Source organism: Anopheles maculipalpis, chromosome 3RL (genome assembly GCF_943734695.1).
Source record: "Anopheles maculipalpis chromosome 3RL, idAnoMacuDA_375_x, whole genome shotgun sequence".
In the NCBI taxonomy this organism is placed as follows: Eukaryota; Metazoa; Arthropoda; class Insecta; order Diptera; family Culicidae; genus Anopheles; species Anopheles maculipalpis.
The window spans coordinates 61,494,646-61,513,258 of NC_064872.1; the positions used below are offsets into that span (position 1 = coordinate 61,494,646).

General features: G+C 43.4%; 4 protein-coding genes across 4 annotated transcripts in view; 3 read left to right on the top strand and 1 right to left on the bottom strand.

The window, feature by feature from the left end:
* The window catches only part of LOC126562401 (arrestin homolog), a 413,496-nt gene that overhangs the window by 130,096 nt on the left and 264,787 nt on the right, over positions 1–18,613 (top strand). The window lies entirely within an intron of this gene.
* LOC126562338 (PDZ and LIM domain protein 3) overlaps positions 1–18,613 on the top strand; it is a 427,281-nt gene that overhangs the window by 79,282 nt on the left and 329,386 nt on the right. The window lies entirely within an intron of this gene.
* LOC126562830 (27 kDa hemolymph protein-like) overlaps positions 1–18,613 on the bottom strand; it is a 105,706-nt gene that overhangs the window by 63,627 nt on the left and 23,466 nt on the right. The window lies entirely within an intron of this gene.
* LOC126561731 (mitochondrial potassium channel ATP-binding subunit) lies at positions 170–2,582 on the top strand. The gene is made up of 4 exons (XM_050218039.1): positions 170–266; positions 351–720; positions 788–885; positions 950–2,582. The coding sequence occupies exons 1-4, from the start codon at positions 211–213 to the stop codon at positions 2,580–2,582; spliced, it is 2,157 nt and encodes a 718-aa protein (XP_050073996.1). The 5' UTR covers positions 170–210.

The following is an 18,613-nucleotide window of genomic DNA, read 5'->3' on the forward strand; positions in this document are numbered from 1 at the left end:
CCCAAAATGGCTGCTAGAATATCCCACAGTGCACACCTTTGACAATCAGCTGTTGTTTACACCGGTTCGTTTGACACATCAACCAGCTGAAAAAAAATCATCAAAACAGTCTATGCCGCGTAGTGGTTGTGCATTTTCGTGCTCAACGAATAATTATTGCCAAGGTAGCTTTCGAGCTACGTGGGAAGTGTTTGTGACGCGGCTTTGAGTATGTTAAAGTTGCTACTTTCGCCTCATCGACAATGCTGCTGGCAGGGATTGGCACGGTAGGTAACAAATTCACCAGCTCAATAGTACGGGATTGCATAACCTCAACGTGTCTATTTTTCCTCCCACATATCCCGTTCTAGATCTTCTCCATACAGCACCGATAGTAAACATGTACTGGTACGTAAAACGATCCAATCGTTCGGTCCCGGTCGGACCGCATTTCTACAACCTTTCCGGAATACTTCCCTGCGTGCAGTACGTCCTTCACACACGGTTACGAAAACAAGCTCGCAAGTTGGTGGTCGGCTGATAAAGGTACTTCTTGGTGGGACGGCTATAAGCTTCACATTAGGTTATCAGTACCGGAAGTTGTTTGTGCACTGCGAAGCTTCCGTAAATCGGTTGGCCGGTCAGCGGAATCTACTAGACAATGGAACTGTGCAGTTCGATTGGTGGAAGTTTTGGCGCTACCTGAAGCATCATTTAGGGAAGCTGATTGGTGCAGTTTTGGTGAGAGATTTATGTGATTTTTTATTAAATTTATCTAATGTTTTGTTTTTGTTTGTCGTAATTGTAGGCTGCACTCGCCGTAGCATATTTCAACATTCAAATACCAAACCTGCTCGGTGTGATCGTGAACAAGCTGGCCCGATACGCTGGCAGCAGCCTGAGAGAGTAAGTAAGCCACTGTTTGATGGTAGATTTATCTAAAACTAATATTTTTTTAACTGGAAATCAGTATTAATACGGCGAGTTTCTTCCGAGACATGCGAGGCCCGGCCCTGCAGCTGTTTGGAATGTATCTGGCCCAGTCCGGCTTTACCTTCCTGTACATTCTGCTCCTAAGCCAGATCGGTGAGCAGATGGCAGCTACGATACGGCAAGATTTGTTCAAGCAAATCATCATACAAGACCTGGAGTTCTTCGATCACAACCGAACAGGCGAACTGGTCAACCGGCTAACGGCGGATGTGCAAGATTTTAAGTCCAGCTTTAAGCAATGCATTTCGCAAGGATTGCGCAGCTTTGCCCAGCTCGTCGGAGGAGGCATTTCATTGTTCTGGATATCGCCACAGCTGGCCAGCATTGCGCTCGTATCTGTCCCACTGGCCGTTGCAATGTTTTCCCTGCTAGGCCGTTCTTTGCGCCATTTAAGTAAAAAGGCACAGGTCCAATCGGAACGGGCGACTTCGGTCAGTGAGGAAGCACTATCCAACATCCGCACCGTCCGGGCCAGTGCTAGCGAGTACAGTGAGGTAGAACTGTTCCGGGCGGAAACGGAAAAATCGGCCGTGATCTCTCAGCAGCTTGGTGCCGGAATTGCCGTCTTTCAGGCGCTAAGCAATCTGTGCCTTAACGGGATGGTACTGACAACGCTCCTGCTTGGCGGTCACTTCATGTCGGCAAATTCCATCAGTGCTGGTGATTTGATGGCATTTCTGGTAGCCGCGCAAGGTGTACAACGATCGCTCGCACAAGGTTCCATACTGCTCGGATCGGTAATCCGTGGTATGACGGCGGGCGCTCGTGTGTTTGAATTTTTAAGCCTTGAACCACGGGTGGACTTGAAGCATGGACTTATAATCCCGCAGGGCAATTTGAAGGGAGAAATCCGTTTCGAAGGAGTGCAGTTCGTGTATCCAACGCGACCCAATCAGCGTGTTCTGAAAGACTTTAATCTTGTGCTACGGCCCGGTCAAACGGTGGCACTGGTTGGCGCTAGTGGAAGTGGAAAATCTACCGTCGCCGCACTGCTCGAACGATTCTACGAGCCAACGGCCGGTCGTATTACGATCGATGGGTACGAGTTGGGCCATCTATCACCTAGTTGGCTTCGCGGGGAGCTTATCGGTTTCATCGAACAGCAGCCCGTCCTGTTCGGGACTACGATTTACGAAAACATTCGCTACGGACGACCGAACGCAACACGGGAAGAAGTGATGGAGGCGGCCAAAATGTCACAATCACACGAGTTCGTTAGCCGGCTGCCGGATGGCTACGATACGATGGTAGGTGAGCGGGGAATACAGCTTAGCGGGGGCCAACGTCAACGGATTGCAATTGCACGCGCCCTGCTAAAGCAACCGCTGATACTTATCCTGGACGAAGCGACCAGCGCACTCGATGCGGCCAGTGAAGCGGTCGTTCAGAGTGCGCTCGATGCGGCTGTGCTGGATCGAACGACGCTGGTCATAGCGCACCGGTTGTCTACGATCCGTAATGCGGATGTGATTGTGGTGCTGGACCAGGGCCAGATCGTTGAGGTGGGCACACATGACAGCTTAGTCAAAGCACAAGGATACTATTACGAGCTGGTAAAGCAACAGGAACGACAGCAGCGACAGGAGCAAGAGACAAGAGCTTTAGGTTAGGGAAGAATTGTAGGAATTAATTGTTAGCAAGCAAAACTTATTGTTGGGTCGGTGGGTGTAGGAAAATGGATCACAAACTGCAAAAAAAGACAAATACCGCAAATAAAGCATTATTAGGGGTTATTTATTTCATCAGAAATATAAAATCAAATGAATAAAATCAAAATCATAACCGTTTAACGCTTTACCGGGCAACCAGAAAAATTTCATATTCCAGGCAATCAAGCCACTCGGGTAATCCGCAACTTTGGAAGCCTACAACTTTTTTATACGTACTACAATATCAATCCGTGTTCTAGTGAAAGTTCACTTGACTCTTCTTCTTAAAATTGAATTGAATATTCCGCCTAAATTTTAAGTAATTTCCATGTTCTGGAACTTCAAAGTTGACATATTTTACGAAAGAACTCGTGCTTCATAGCAAGGAAAACCACGAAGTAAAACGACCATCATTTTAAAGTATTTATTGTTTCCAAATTAATTGTTTTTCTTTGTAAATTCATCTCTTGAAAGCGTAGTAGAGGTGTCGTATGGACATCAATATTATGTGGAAAAGTTAGTTTTTTTTATTAGATTAAATCACTACAATACAAAAGTTATAAGCCTCCCAAGCTGATGGATACCCGTGTATAGCCCAATTGTCTGGAATAAGGGTCTAGGACAAAAAGATAATTCTGAAAAACTGATTTAATTTTTTCAAATTTACAGAATAAGCTCTCTATAAATTTCTAGAGAACAAATTTAAAGTCAATCGGACTTCTAGAATCGGAGAAAACAGAAATAAAAACGGTTTGGCTACACGGCTAGCCGGTTGCCTGGTATAGGATTGAAAGGAAAAACGATTTTAATTTAAAAGAACACTTTATTTCGTATTTAGTGCTAGCTCATGGTTCATCTGATGTAAGGCGAGCGAATGTTTGCTAGAGTAAGATTTATCACACTGTTCGCACTGGTACGCGCTACGGGCTAAGCTGCGATCTTCCCCATCCGGTGGATGCTTGCGGGTCATGTGCTTCTTCATACAGCGTGCCAATATCGTCACATTACATACCGAACAATTCTTTACCACATGATCACGCTGATGGTCGATCAGCTGAGGTTTCGAAAGAAACGTTTTCCCACACTGATCACACCGGAATGTCGCACCACCACCACCACGCTCGGACAGTGGCACGTTGGCTGAATGTTTCCGGGCCATGTGCATGCTTAGTACGCGCGACTTCACCGTCTGCTTGCACACGGGACATTCCTTCGTTTGATGGTTGCGCCGATGATCGATCAGCAGTGTTTTGCAGTAGAAAATCTTTTCACATTGTTCACATTTGTACAGTCGCTTCTCGGGCAGAGCGTTTGCTTGAGGATGATTTAAGGCAATATGTTCCTGCATATAGCGTGCGATGGTTGTTTTTCGACAAACTGGACACTCTTCCAGCTGATGATTACGGCGGTGGTTGTAAAGCTGACGGGTGCTGTAGAACGACAGTTTGCAATTATCGCACTTGAATGGAAGGTTTTGGCTTTCCTGTAGTCGTTCGGTGTGCGGGATAGCTGTGTGGGGTGTGCTTTGATCTAGAATGAAGGATGAATCGAATTAAGATTTATTGCGAGAGTTTTTTTTGAGCTCGAGAACATACCTCCACGGGTGGAAGAAAGGGTCCCAGCCGACAAGTTCGATTCTACTGACATTTCATCATTAGAATTATATTCTAACTTTACTTGTACATGTCCTGTTGAGGACACAATTCTCGTTTCGCCTATTTCAATCTCATCGACAAACGAATAATCCGCCATACTATCCTTTGACTGTGTGTTCCTTGGAAACGCTAGGTGTGTTCCTTCTGTACTTATTCCGTATTTATGGGATTGATGTTCTCTTTTTATAATCATGTTTGGTGCTGCTTTTATCAACGCTTCATGCTTTTATCAACGGAGATAATTGCATCCGACTTCCATCGTACCGCACCTAAGCTGTATTCATCCAGTTTGTTATTCCACATTCACTGTTGGGTTGTGGTTGAGACTGCACTCGACGCACTTGATAAAAAGTTGAAACTTATGAACAACATGGGAAATGTCCAATAAAATGGAAAAGACACATATTGTTCGATTTTTTGCTAAGTTTTCATCGCATAAATGTTTGAAGTAACGTTTGTTTACAAATATTCCTTGCTTGACAGCTAGGTTAGTGCAGTACTAGAGCCGACGAAAAATCAAAAATAATTTTTGATTGGAATCTTTAGCTCAAATGAAGTTTTTTTTTATTTTGTGATTTATGGAGTTAAATTTATGATGTTCCAAAAACTTATCGGAAAGTCATTTTTGTGTTGAATAATTCAAACAAAATATAATAGATTTGTAGAATGAATCCTACAACGCTTCACTATAAACTATTTCCGAAACATTTGACATTTTGGTATGACACAATCGGGCGGAATGTACGCACACACACGCACGCAAACCGAAATCAGTAAACACAAAACCAGACCAAACAGGTCAAAAGAAAATCAGCAGCTCCCAGCGAAGCAGCGTGCGGTGCTAACGTGAGCAAAGTGTCCCACAAAGTGTAGAAAACAATAGCAATTAGTGGGCGCGTCGTGCAATTTCGTGAACGAGGTAATCTACTGAAGCGAGGATTGATTTTTCATTCCACTTTACCGTGAAATCAGTGTGCAATTCTGGGTGTTGTACCCCGAGTGAAGTGAGTGTTGTGCCGTCCACCGTCGTTGCCTCCCCGCGGGCTTCCAGAATTCTATCCAATTTTGACAGGGACCTGCGTGCGTGTAGATAGCACCAACAGCAACCGATACATGATGGGCCGCGGTCGCCCAAATATTTCCCAATTGGGTGGGTGACATGATGTGAATGAAGTGAGAAAAAACTCCTATTACGAGCTTTTCATTAACATCCCGTGAAAGTGCAGCGTGCAGATGAGCTTGTGTGATCGTGTGGGTGTTTAATTGCTTATTTCATGGCTATTTCCTCTGGTGGCTGTTTGGTGAAAGGCCCCGAAGAAAACCTGTCTCGTGTGTGTGAAAATGTTCCCGGTAGTTCCGTTGCCCAAAAAAGGGGGGACTGACTGCTGGATTTGCCGTACAGCTTCCGGGGGCCTCTGTACTAAGTTGGCAATTTAGAGTCGGTCGCCATTTACGATAGTTTTAATTCAATAAAGTGCATTAGCGTGTTTATGTTCCGTTGCACTAGGGAAATCGTTGGGCAGAAGGGCATGTAAAGTGATCAAAAAATGGTTTAGCCACGACACAACGACGAGAAAGGGGCCACATAGTGTTTGTGTTTGTATGGGTGATTATGTGTGAACTGCAGGGTTCTTCTAGCTATAAATTTCCTGATGAAAGAAGCAAAGTATTGTCTGAAAAATTGTGCTTAAGACAAGAGCTAGAAGCGTTAACTGAACTATAAAAAAAACTGATTTGATTTTCTATTGGCCCGTATCGTGCTTCAGAGAGGTGTACTTTCTATGTTTAATTGATTTTTAAATCAAATAATGTTTTTGGAATATCTTTATGGCAAGATAAATGCTGTTAAATAAGAGTGTTAAAATAGAACGCAGGATTGGCTAACCGTCAAAATCATGTCAAGGAAGCCTCAAATGGCCGACCAAGACCGCTCGATTTTGTAAATCTAAAAACGAAAAAAAAGTTTATATTTTTGGTTCAGTGTCCCTACGACGACGAGGTGGCGGCGATCATTTGATCGATAGAACCGGATTAGCAACTAGCCACTGAGATCTTTTAAGATCATAGCGCATAAGAGGAAGGAGCAATCTCTAGTCTATGGAATAAGTAATCTTTGGTTTGCTTTTTCTAAGTGCCGGTTATTACAGTGTTAAATGTGTTTTGCTGGTTGGTTATTTCTAGCAGTTCCAAGTCCAGTGAATTTAAAGATATGTCTAGTTTAAATCAATGAAAGGTGACGGTCCCAAACCATCTTGTGAAAATTGTGTATAAATAATGACGTGCCCAGCAGATTTTTGTGAAAACTCCGATTACGTACGGAGTTGCTTATTTTATCTCAACGATCTTTTCGGTAATACGGAGGCGTTTTAAAATTAATCATGAACTCAGTAGTGAACTTTTGCAACACCTTTTCTCTCCCAGTGCTATGTAATTGCCTTGTATAGGTATGTTAATAATAAGAAAAAGGAAGTTAAAAATCGTTTCATTCATTTTACAAACAAAACGTTGCTATACGAACCCTGCACAGCAATCGATTGAGTCGCCCAGCTATATGTGTGCGTGCCGGCTTGCAGCGCTTTCCTGCCATGTGTGCCCCAGTGTGAGTGTGGCGTGTATTTATGGTGCGTGATTGCAGCAGCAACAGCAGCAGTTAGCACCAAAAGGTAGCCAGGAGTAGATTTCGTTCATTTTTTTTCTTTTGCTACTCTTCACAACACACACAGAGAACAGGAACGCGCTCTCGCTGCGCTAGTGTGTGATATAGCATCGGGCCGTACTAGACAAGTGGCAAAGTATGAAAAAGGATGCGTTTTGATGCATTCCTCAGCGTACCATAAATCATAGCTTGCTATTGTTTTGCTTCGGCATACCTGCTCATTGTGTGCGTGTGTTTGAGTGTGTGTGTGTGGTACGCGATAATAGGCTTAAATTTGGAAGTGAATAAGAGAGGCAACAGTGCTGGTGCAACTTTTGTACAAGGACGAACAATCACGGCAAACAGGAAAACTCGTGAGTCAAGCGAAACATTCCCAAAAGGCCACTGGCATCTAAAGTAAAGCGCTTTTTGTTGTGATTGTTTTGTGTGGTTTGAAAGAAGAAGAATATCTTTCTTCCAGTTTGTTGTTGTTGTGATAATTGTTTTTCCACGGAAAGCTGCGTGCAAGGTGCGTGAAAATTTCGAGGTCATTTGCGGGAGAACCTTCGCTGTGCTCTCTTGTTCTCTGATTCCGAAAGAGATTCTGAAAGGAAAAGTTGCCCAAGAAGAGTGTAGGACGTTGGGAAGGGATGCTGATTCTGTGGTACATTCAACATGCTGGACATCATTTGAATAGTTCAAGTGGAATGAATTCATACTTATGTTGGAATTGTGAAGCAACGGGCGTGTAGGTTCATGTGTGTAGCTGGAAATGTGAAGAATTTCCGAAAAAATAAACCAAGCACACCTACGACAGAGCCTCGCCAGTGTGTAAGAGGGCGTGCACGACCTCGCCTAGGTGTGAAACAAATTACTTATGCTGGGGTAGTTTTGTGTGTAAATTATTTAAAAAAATATATTCTATTTAGCAGCAATACCAGCAGGCAACCAGTGCTCTCTGTCTCTGTTTGTGAAATGTAATCGTTGTTTTGGAAAAAAAAGTGCTGCTGCTGTGTGTGTATGTGATGTGTAATGAGCCATGAAACCATGATTTCGGTTTGGTAAATGTTTCACAAAGAAAAAAGAAAGCAATCTATGCTGTGTTCCGTAGTCTCCCAACTGAAGTGAAATGACAGCGACGTCGTAGTTCCCGCTTGATTGTGCCGCGAAGAAAGTGTTACAAAGTGTGTGTGTGTATGTGTGGAGCGGTTAGAGCAAAAAAAAAGTGCAGTGAAAAACGGCTAGAAAACCTCAACTTGAGAAAGCATCCGTGCATCATCATTTGCCGTCACAGAGGAAGAACGCGATCCAAGTAGGGCTATCTTTACGGCGTTGGATAATCCGAAGAACGAAATATCTCCGTAGTATAAACCAAACGCAACAATGGGCAATTGCTTCAGCAGTACGGCCAAGACCGACCCGAAAGATCCCATCGGTCCGGGGCCGATCGACAGCGAACCGGTGCTGGCCGGTAATCCGGTGGCAACACCACCGCAGGAAGCAATCCGCCAGCCAATGCCGGCCTTGCCCGATCCGGGCAATGATTCCATCAGTACGGCGAAAATCTTTGTCGCGCTGTACGATTATGATGCACGCACCGACGAGGATCTTAGCTTCCGCAAGGGCGAACATTTGGAGATACTCAACGATACTCAGGTAAGGTTTTAAGGTGGAGGATATTAAATTCCTGTGGCAATAATACGGAACATACCGGAAAGCGGACCACAGGCGATGAGGATGATGTTAATGTTGATGATTGTAGGGCGAATGAAAGTCCAGAAAATGCGCAGGATCAAACCCGCAGTTTTGAAGGCATAAAAAAAAACCGAACATCAAATTGATCTTTGAAGTTTCCTTGATGCGAATGGAAGAACCGAAGAGAAGGATCCGTGAGAAGGAAGCCCATAAAATGAGAACCCAATCTTACCAATCTTAGCACTGCACAACAACATAATGTTGTGATTGAAGGGATAGGAAGAGGGGCATGGAAAGATGCGCAGAGTAAAGAATCCGGCCCAAAAGAAACGATCGAAAGAGGAATAAACAAATACAGAGAGATAGCGAGAACCTGCGGGCACCACCGCCGACCGTACAACAGGCATCGGCCTGTGGTCGCGGTGATGTCCATAGATCGTGTGAGTAAAGTCATGAGCATAAGTCAAGAATGTCTCGATCTAAAATTATCCCACAAGCAGCAATAGGATGGAGTGGAAAGTTGTATAAGCCTGGTCAAAGTTGGTCAGAACGGGAAATGAAATTTTGGGCTTTTTCGGCAGTGGTGTAGTTGGGCATAGAACTCGATCCCAAGACAACACATACAAACACTTGTTCAAGACGATAATCTGCTATTTAAGTCTACCAATCGCGTGGTGTAATACGCCTTTGAGACTTGTTGTAGGGTTGTTTGTTGTTTTGGAGTCGCTTTTGGGGCGATTGATCATGACGAGCGAACGAACGATCAACTCCCATGATTAACCAGTATTCATACACACGCACACGAACCTTTTATGTGTTTGTGTGCATATGTTTATGTTTTGGGTGTAGCTTTTTGGGGTTTCACCTGTTTTTTTGTACAGTAATTGGAAACTTTGGTGGATGGTTACTGTAAGGTGCGTCAAGAGAGCTGTGACGAAAGCCGTGTCAAATGGAAGGTCGAGTGTATGGATTGGGAACCTTTGTGTTGTGGACTGGTTTTCGTTCTTTTGACCACATGACGCAGAATAGTGGTTCAAAATACGGATCAATTATCTATTTTTTAACTGAAAACATCATTAATGAGATTTTAACTATCTATATTTGACTCTTAATTTTGATTGAGACTATCCTGCATCGATAGCCCAAGTAATAATCGTTTTCCTATATTGCTGAATCTTTTTCCAAGTTTCATGCTTGTGTGAGCGTAAATATGGTGCAATGGTAGTGATGGTAGTAATGGCATCAAAAGTTCTCTCGCTTGTTCCAGTTATCCATAAAGATCACAAACCGTCCCGGGTTACACCATACTCCCAAACATACTATTCCAATTGGACGATTCCGTTGTGCAACTGGAAGTCAACAATATCCCACACCATCATGTAAATCATTTGTCCGTAGAATCGTCTCGTGTTGTGCCTGCTGATCGAAAAGACAGAGCACTATTGAAAGAATGCTAACCTCTCGATCCCGGAATCCCAGATTCAACAGACAACGCGACGATGTAATATGCTCAACGCTTACATCGCTGCCGGTGCCATCTGGTTCCGCTTCGGAGGTTAAATTTATCCCAACGCATAGGTTCGCGATCAAGCAGCGAGTTTTGATCGGGCACGTTAGGTCGTCACATGTTGGGCCTGCATTAAATCGACCAGGGGATGGGGTGAAAGAGAGAAATCTAGAGGGACCTCATTAGGTATGAGGAACGATGAGGCAGATTTTTTGTTCTTGGTAGGAAGGTTGAGAATGTTGCTTGGGGAGAATGTTCCTGATAATGAGGGTCGGATGTGGTTCTTCTTGATCGACCACATTCCATTCGATGGTGGTGACGAGCATGTTTTCTTGGGCAGGAATATTTCTGAATGCAAAAAAATCAGATGCTTTTATCGTTATGTTTCATGATTTTATTTACATTTGAGTGTGACAGCTCTCCGCCGTATTGTAAGGGTAAATTAAATGATGATAAGTTTAATGGAGGACATACTGTCAATCGATAAAATATTTATAGGTCGACAGTTTTTTAAAGTAATTTCTCTTCTTCTATTTGTCTTAACGACCTTCTATGGTCATGTCGGTCTTCCAATGGCTTATGAGATTTGCTGATATCACGTAGTTGGATAGTCAGATCTCACTGCGAACGAACGATCTGGTTGAAATTTAAACACCGGTCGTGGCGTATGTCCTGCCACCGGAGCGCCCCTTGTAGAGTAATTAAGCTAATTGACAAAATGTTTTACAATAGCCTTACTAATAACGAAAGCATTAAAATAGACTGAATCGATGACATTGTTTCCTAGGGATCAATCGAACCATACGTCAATGAAATATGTCACTTATGTATCGACAAAAGTATAACTTCCTCTTCTTTAATAATTTTAACGGACGGTCCGGTTAGGATTCCTGACAAGGCAAGTTCCTGACGTGCAAAGAATGGAGCTGCTATCGTCTTGACCTTTTGACTGATCTCAGCATCGGCAAATAGATTTTTTTGTGGGGCGCACACTTAACTCTATTGGAGGACCTTATATCTTCTTCTTAGTCAGTCCTAAATTCGTGCGATATTCAAGTCATCCGGTTATCAGATATAATTTAACTGTAGACACCGGTTAAAGTTAGTCAACTTTCATCAGTGCAAACGCGTTATGCGTATTGTACAACAAGCTACAACTATTTCGCCAGACGAGAGACGATAATCGATGGTAGCCTTTCGAAAACTATCCGGCAGGATAACATCTTGCTTTGGTATCGCTGACGATGTTCAAATCGGAATATAATTTGTATGTTTCTTCTTCTGCTGCTCGTCTGACCCAATGGGGCTTTTTTTTCTAAACACTTATTATCGCGCTTGTTGCCGCAACATTGTAGCTCTTCTGCTCTTCCAAACCCGCTCAAATGAAGTTGGAAAGCGAAAGTTTTTCCATCCAATACGAACGGCTTCCAACTGATATATAAATGGGCTTCAACTCGGTTGCGGTTGAATGCGAATCTTTCAACGAAACAGTCCGGTCAAACTTTATCGACCGGCTGGTCTGTAGGATAAGTTTGCTCTCCTGTCGTGCTTTCTGTCGATAGCTGGTCGATGCAGTCCAGTCTAATCGCAATCTAACGACCCGGTGCGTTTGGTGCGTGTTACTTTTTTTCAGTTTGCTTCATAGCCTACCCACCTGATAGTACGCTGACCGGCCAATGGTGTGCGAGTTTTCCTTTGCCGCGTAGGTTGCTAAAATTGTGTGCCTACGAACGCTCGCTTAGTCTGACAGGTGGCGCCAATTAAGAGGAGAGTGTGGTTCGCGCGGGCTCCAATCGACCACATCTCGAACCACCGGGCACCAGGGCTTCCATGTCCATTAGCATTATTAGCAGCTAATGGTTCGAAACCCAATGAGGGAAGGCAGAAGACTGCTCTTTTTTTCTGGGCCTTTCTTTTCATCAGTGAAATGAAAAGTGTTCCTACAGTTGTATCCGATGGAGTGGGAGGAACATCTTTCTGATGATTCACTTTCATATTTTGCGGTTGTTGTGATGTGATGTACAGTGCCCAAAACAAACCATCATTCAATCGATGGTTTGTGGAGTGTGGTCGAAAGTGAAGCTTTGCTTGAAGCTTTTGTACAAGGTCTTTAACTCTCTGACCGCTTAGACAATCCTATTTTTAGAGGTGTAAATGACCCATTTAATGGGCTGAAAATGTATGCTGTACAACGCTTATCCTCCTTGCTCCTAGTTGTGCGATGAAAATCTATCTCAGAATTGGTCTGTTATACTTGTGAAGAATGACTTATCTAGTCGTTAAGTCTAAAGATTAACGAGTTTCTCCCAAACCGTAAGAACTGGATGCAGGGGAGTTAACCGGACACCCTGACGGTGGCGAAAACTGGCAGGATACAATGGCAGGGACATTTTATGAGGATACCGGACTCATACCCCAAGAAGGAATTTGTCAGCGACCTCCAGTTCGGCACGAGGCGTCTGGGAGCACAGCGAGTTCGTTGGCTGGAGGCTGATACTACCCAGCCATGTGCCAAAAACTTATCGCTATATACTGCTGATCCTAGTATATCCGAAACGCAAGTCTTTATTATTTTGTTGACGCGAACTCTTCCTTCTAGAGGCGTTTCTATAATTAAGTTATCATCAGAGACACATATCCATAACTACTGTTTTTGCTAAAAACAATCTTCTAAGAAGTAAGAAAGACATGGGTGGGTGTGAAATGGGTGTGAAAAGCATGATTAACTTAATCGCACATCATTCTTTTTAACTCTGCAAGGATCTGAGCTGTGGTACTAGGTTTGTTGACGCTAAGGATTAGATAACACTGGATCCGAGCTTGCAAAGAAATCATCAGAGGTTGGACTAATTCACCTGCTATTTTTCTGATAGCATCGAGTTAGTTACCAGACCCTAGTTAATCTAGGTGAAGCCGAAAATTCACACTAATTGTGAAACGACTCATGCGTGTCCAAACAAACTCATTTTCGTCCATGACTTCGTTTGGTGACAAGCAACTTAGCGTGTTCATTAGAGCGTGAATATATCTAAACAACCAGTTGTACCAGTTTTCTATATTTATAACTCGCTGTATCATTCGATACCTGGTTTCCTATGTTTGTTAAACTTTGTATTAACTAGTCAATTGGCCCGGATACAGGGGTACGCAACAAAACTCCGGAGTATATCTTAACGCTTCGGGAAGTGTTTCGAGCATACTCCATCCTTGACGCAAGGTGCCTGTGAATTCGCCCTACCGCATGGCCTATGCTTCATGCATTTGCTTACAGTTTCGTGAAGCTCCTCGTTCGTAGAATAGGTAATTTCAGCCGAAACCAATCGGTCGTAATCGGTCGCCGGCCGTGGTTGGTCCGCATCACCGATGATCAGCAAACAGTGAGCATTTGGGAAGATCAACAATTTGGTACATGAATGCGTCCGATTTAAAACCCAAGCACTCCCGCCGAACGGTCCTGCAGGATTGCAGTACTGTGATCTGGTCGATCGGAAGCTTGCTGCCGTGGTAATAAAAACTCGATCACCTCTGGCTACAACCCCGATCCAAGCAGTACTACTGCCTGACACAGATGACACAGGGCACCTTGGATGTGGCATGTGTGCGCCCGTTGTCCATCTGCTAATGTGTGGTCCTGACGTACACGGCCATCCGGTCGCACCGATGCTCCCATCGATATATGTAAATTGTAAAATTGAATTGCAAGACTTGTAATATTGATGTGTGATCCCGGGGAAACATTGTAGATATAATGAATAAGGAGCAACTACACATCCAAGTAGGGTTAAACTCTACTCTTGTCTACGGCGCCGTACTTTTCCATACAATTTGTATGGAGAAAAATTTTACATCCAAGTAGGGACAAAAACTACGCTTCGCCTCTTGCGAAATTTGTATAACGAAATCAGTTTGTTGTAACTTGTGACCAAATGTAGATTTTTGACGCTTTGTCTTACTTCCTGTTTATTTAAGAAATTATTTAAAATTTAAATTTTTCTTCTAAACCATCTAATTGATTCGGTCCTCTTTGTCATCATCTATCAATCTTGTTGTTTGATATACGTATGGTTGTACTAAATCGAATCAACAACCATGTTTATGAGTCATCAGCCAAACAATGCTGGCTGCATTGTTGAGAAAAAAAAACAGAACTCTTCAGCGGGGTTTAAGGCGGTGGGAAATTTCAAACTAATCGATTCAAAATTGTCATATATTTCAAAATTATTATTTCAGCTTTTTCCCCATGGTCCCGGTTAGTTATCTTGTGTATGCGCCAGGTATTTTATTTGTTACACAGTACAAAATATAAGAACAATTTACGCATTATTTTGTTACATACATTGCTACATTAGTTTTGTTATTTGGATAACAACGAAACTGTCTGTACATAATACAGTTGGATCGTTATAGCATAATAAGTTTTATCATTATCAAAAGCATTATCAGTTGCGAATCCGGTTCCGTTCCTTTCCGTCCCATCATTCCCGCTACGCTCAATTGCTCAACACATAAAGCTAACGAAACTGTTGCCCCGAGCGGGGCTCGGTGGGTTGAGTGAAGCACCGCGGTTGCACAAACACACTTATTTTTGCTTTATGTTGCCATATATCGTACCCTGGTCTGTACGTGGGGTGTGTGCAATGAACCGTAACATCTTCACCAGTGTATCTAGCGGTTGTGGAAGACTCGTTAGACCACTGTTCTGCGGTACGTACGCGGCTGATTGTGTCTAGACTGGTGGTGTGCAATGAGTATTGATTTGTTTAATGATACTATTTCTGCATGAAATATTTTGCTTAATAGTTGTAAGATGAAGCAAGCTTACTCTTTGTTAAGTTGTGCTCTATGTGCTACAATTGATGTAGTAAATTGAGTTGAAATAATACTTACAAAGTTACAAGCGAATAGTGTCAACATTTTATATTATATTTTTGCAATTTAAAGAGTTTTAAGGACAAATTTTAACTCTTACATTTATGTTGCCCCAATATTTGGCATTCTAAAAATTACTTGTTTATCAAATTTTGGTCTGTTGATAACAACCATATACGAACTTTGCATGACGCACCGTTTGCAAACGCTGGTACACAAGAAGAAGAACCACGATGAGCAATTGCAGGACGCCCATGTCTGCACCGGAAACGAAAGTTTCTCCCAGCGGATTGATTTTTATGTGTACTCCATATAGCCTGAACGGGAGAGCGCAATAGCGAGCGGAAGAAAAGTCAAGCGGCAGCAGTAGTAAACCTTTCCAACTTGAAATGAATAACCGTTGGGATGATGATTGGTCATTCCGGGACATCGTCGGACATCAAATTGTGAGGGTCGCCGCGTCCCTCTCTTGCGCTTGCGAGAAGAGTGAAGTCTTTTCCAGTGCCCGCACGATTGCATATCATCGGACGGTTGGTTGGAGGATGAATGCCGACGATGCTGACACGATGCTTTGATTGCCATGCTTTTCCCGCGCATCCTTCATTTTGCGTCTACGGCTGCATCCATCTGGGGGCTGCCGGGCGGACCCCGTTGCGTTGATTAGATAATGGCCGGGCTAAATGACGGATTGGCAGCGCCGAGTTCCTCCACTGCCAAGGCGCGCCGACACGCACTGACGAATGATGGGGCCAGTGTGGCGTGAAAAGGAAACGAAAGTGAGCTACGTTGCATTTTACTTTCTCCTTCGTATGGATTATGTGTTCTTTTTGGTTGTTAAGATGTAGTTATGATTGTTAGAGTTATATTGCTGCAAAAAAGTAGCAACAGCAGGAATCAGAGAGTTTAATAATATTTAAGCGATGAACAGGTTTTTTGTAAAATTTATCGTTCATTTTCTAGCTATGGGACTGACAAAGTAAGGCAAGAGGACATGAACTACGATTATTTGCAGTACTAGTTGCGAAGACAGCTCGGAAAACCTAATCCTTTGGGGTTTTTTACTACAAACTTTCGATCTTTTCACAACGCAAATCATGTTATCTGCATTAAAATTGCGAGTCACCTGTCGTACGTGTTAGACCGATTAATAAAAACGATACTCCCGTGGGAAACCCCCATCGATTCACGCGATGCACCGTTTTGTTTCATGTGCAATGCTATGGGTCGTTGCACAGTGGGACAATGCAGGACTAACAAGCGAAAAATAATGTTTTTTTTTTACTAATTTCTTTAAACTCTTTGGTGTGTTTGCTGGTATCAACCGCTACAGAAAGTTACATTTTGTGGTCAAAGTGTGAAAAAAATATTCGAGTAAATGCATTCCCAGATTTAATCATACTTTGAGTTGTATCTCTGAGCAAAGAAGTGTAGAAAATATGTTAATAAAGAAGTAGAGAACGAGTTTTTAGTGGACCAGAGTATCTGTCCAAGCGGCGAAGAATATCATCGTGTCGTCCATATCTAAGAGGAAACCGCCTTTCTTTCTTCTTCCGTTAGTAAAATTCGACGATCCAACTCTCTGAATAAATCATGTAAGCATTAGATGGCCGTTATGACCTCGAAGATCATTGAGCCAAGAATAAATTAGGTAACGAAACGCTGAATATTTTATATACGTGTAATCAAGCATAAAAACATTGGCGGCCCGGTAGTGCAGGCGACAACGGTGCCGGTCGGCAGGGCTGAGGTTCAAATCCTAACCGAATCGAAATGAGGACTCCTACTACGTGTTTGTCGGCAGTCTTCTTAGTAAACTCTTCCGATGTCCTGCGTGACCTTAGAGGTCGTTAAGCCCAGAAAATGAAGAAGAACTTATAAATATTAGTCAAAAACTCCATAATTGGGATCAAATAAGCTTGTTTTTAAATTTGAGCAAAATATAGCTCAGTTATTCCTTCGTGAATAGATTGCCGCTCTATGTCCACTCCATGTCCCGGTATGCGTTTGCACCCTACTCATCCATCCTTCAGTGCTTCGGTACAGAATGCAACCTCTAGATTTATCTTCTAGCACACACACTCACACTATGCTCCCGAGGTGGCAACATTAATGTTTATGGCCAGCGGCCAGTTTAAGCCGAGAGCAACGTGTCAATCGGGGAATAGTTTGTGTTCCGTCTGCTAGACGGAAGTGCGGCCATTTTGCATTTGTAATGTACGGCCAAGGCGTGCGGATCGATTACCGTTGGTTTGGCTGCGTTAGGCGTGAATTAAATTAATTTAGCTGTTTATGGCTCTCGACGACGACGGGGCTATCCTTCTTTGTTTGTTCATTACACTCGATTGTGGTGTTAAAATATGGTGATATGCATTTTATGTAAGCCAAGGAAAGCAGGAATCGCGGGTCAAGATCTTTTCTGCGATTGAGCGATTAAAATAAGAGGAGGTATTTTCTGAATGAATTGAAGTTCACAATAATTAAATGAAGTGATTCTTTCAGCTTGATTGCTCAATTTTTTTTATTGTAGAATTTCGATCAAGATTACTTAACTAATACACAAAAAGTTAGTAAAAAAAAGAAAGAGCAAACATGGTTTTGCATTCTTATGCGCTTAATTCAGCAACAATAACGTCATCGTTGGTTCAGCGCTTTCTCCTGCCCCTTATCTTACCACTCCGATCCGAGGGATCGTTGTTCCGTTCGCCACCGTCCCAACAGAACGTGAGAGAATGAAGCAAGTGACGCAGATGCATGTCTGACTTCCGTCCAAACCGGACTTTTCCTTTTGCGGGGCTCTCTAGCGGCCAGCCAGTGTGTGTGTTTTGAATCCATTTGCAAGCGTCTCAACGGTGATGGTGACGGCTATAATATTGTCGAGACGGACGCGATTGTTCCACAACAACCGCAAAGCACTTTGCGACCGACCCCCTCCGACCGGCTGTCGGATGTGTCTCACTCGTTGCTGGTGCTGTACGTTTAGTTGTGGGATCGAGCGCTGCAAAACAGCAACAATGCTCTCCTTCGGGGTGCACTGTAAAGGAAGAGTGAGCATAGCTGCCAATGCATCCATGGTGTTGTGTTCCTTTTTTGGGACCAATAAATGTTTAGCGTAGAATGGAGTTGTGCGGCGGTGTGTGCACGTGCTTGACTTGAGCGTGGTAGTGTTTTTGTTTTTTTTTTTAATTATCTAACGTCTCTAGTCGCCTTTCCGTTCCTTTGGCAAGGGCTGCGTCGACAGTGTTTTGATAAATACGGAACCCGAAAACATATTTGAAGCTCGACTTATGATCTTACTCAGCGTTTGTGGATAAGCGATTGAAAGGTACAGAGCCACCTGATGTTCGATGCGAACATTTCTACCGGTGGCGTTTAGACCCACGGCAACGATGTCGATGGAACCGGTTTCGCAAGACATCCACTCACGCTCGACATTGGTCGATTGGCGAATTGCTACTTTGCTACATCGATGCCTTTGCCCCGCTACGCTGATGATCGGAGTAGCGTTTTGTAGTTTTTGCGTTTGTGGCCCGTTTGTCCGGTACCATTTCTATTTGTGCTCTTGTTGTTTTTTGGATGGGGGAGAACACTCTTCCACCTTGGGCCAGCATCGTCAGTCCGAACGAACTCTGGT

Excerpts from the sequence above, each read along its gene's own strand:
- LOC126561731 (XM_050218039.1), top strand. The coding sequence starts at position 211 with ATGTTAAAGTTGCTACTTTCGCCTCATCGACAATGCTGCTGGCAGGGA. Across the intron at positions 267-350 it reads TGCTGGCAGGGATTGGCACG|ATCTTCTCCATACAGCACCG; the intron begins GTAGGTAACAAA and ends ATCCCGTTCTAG. Across the intron at positions 721-787 it reads AGCTGATTGGTGCAGTTTTG|GCTGCACTCGCCGTAGCATA; the intron begins GTGAGAGATTTA and ends TCGTAATTGTAG.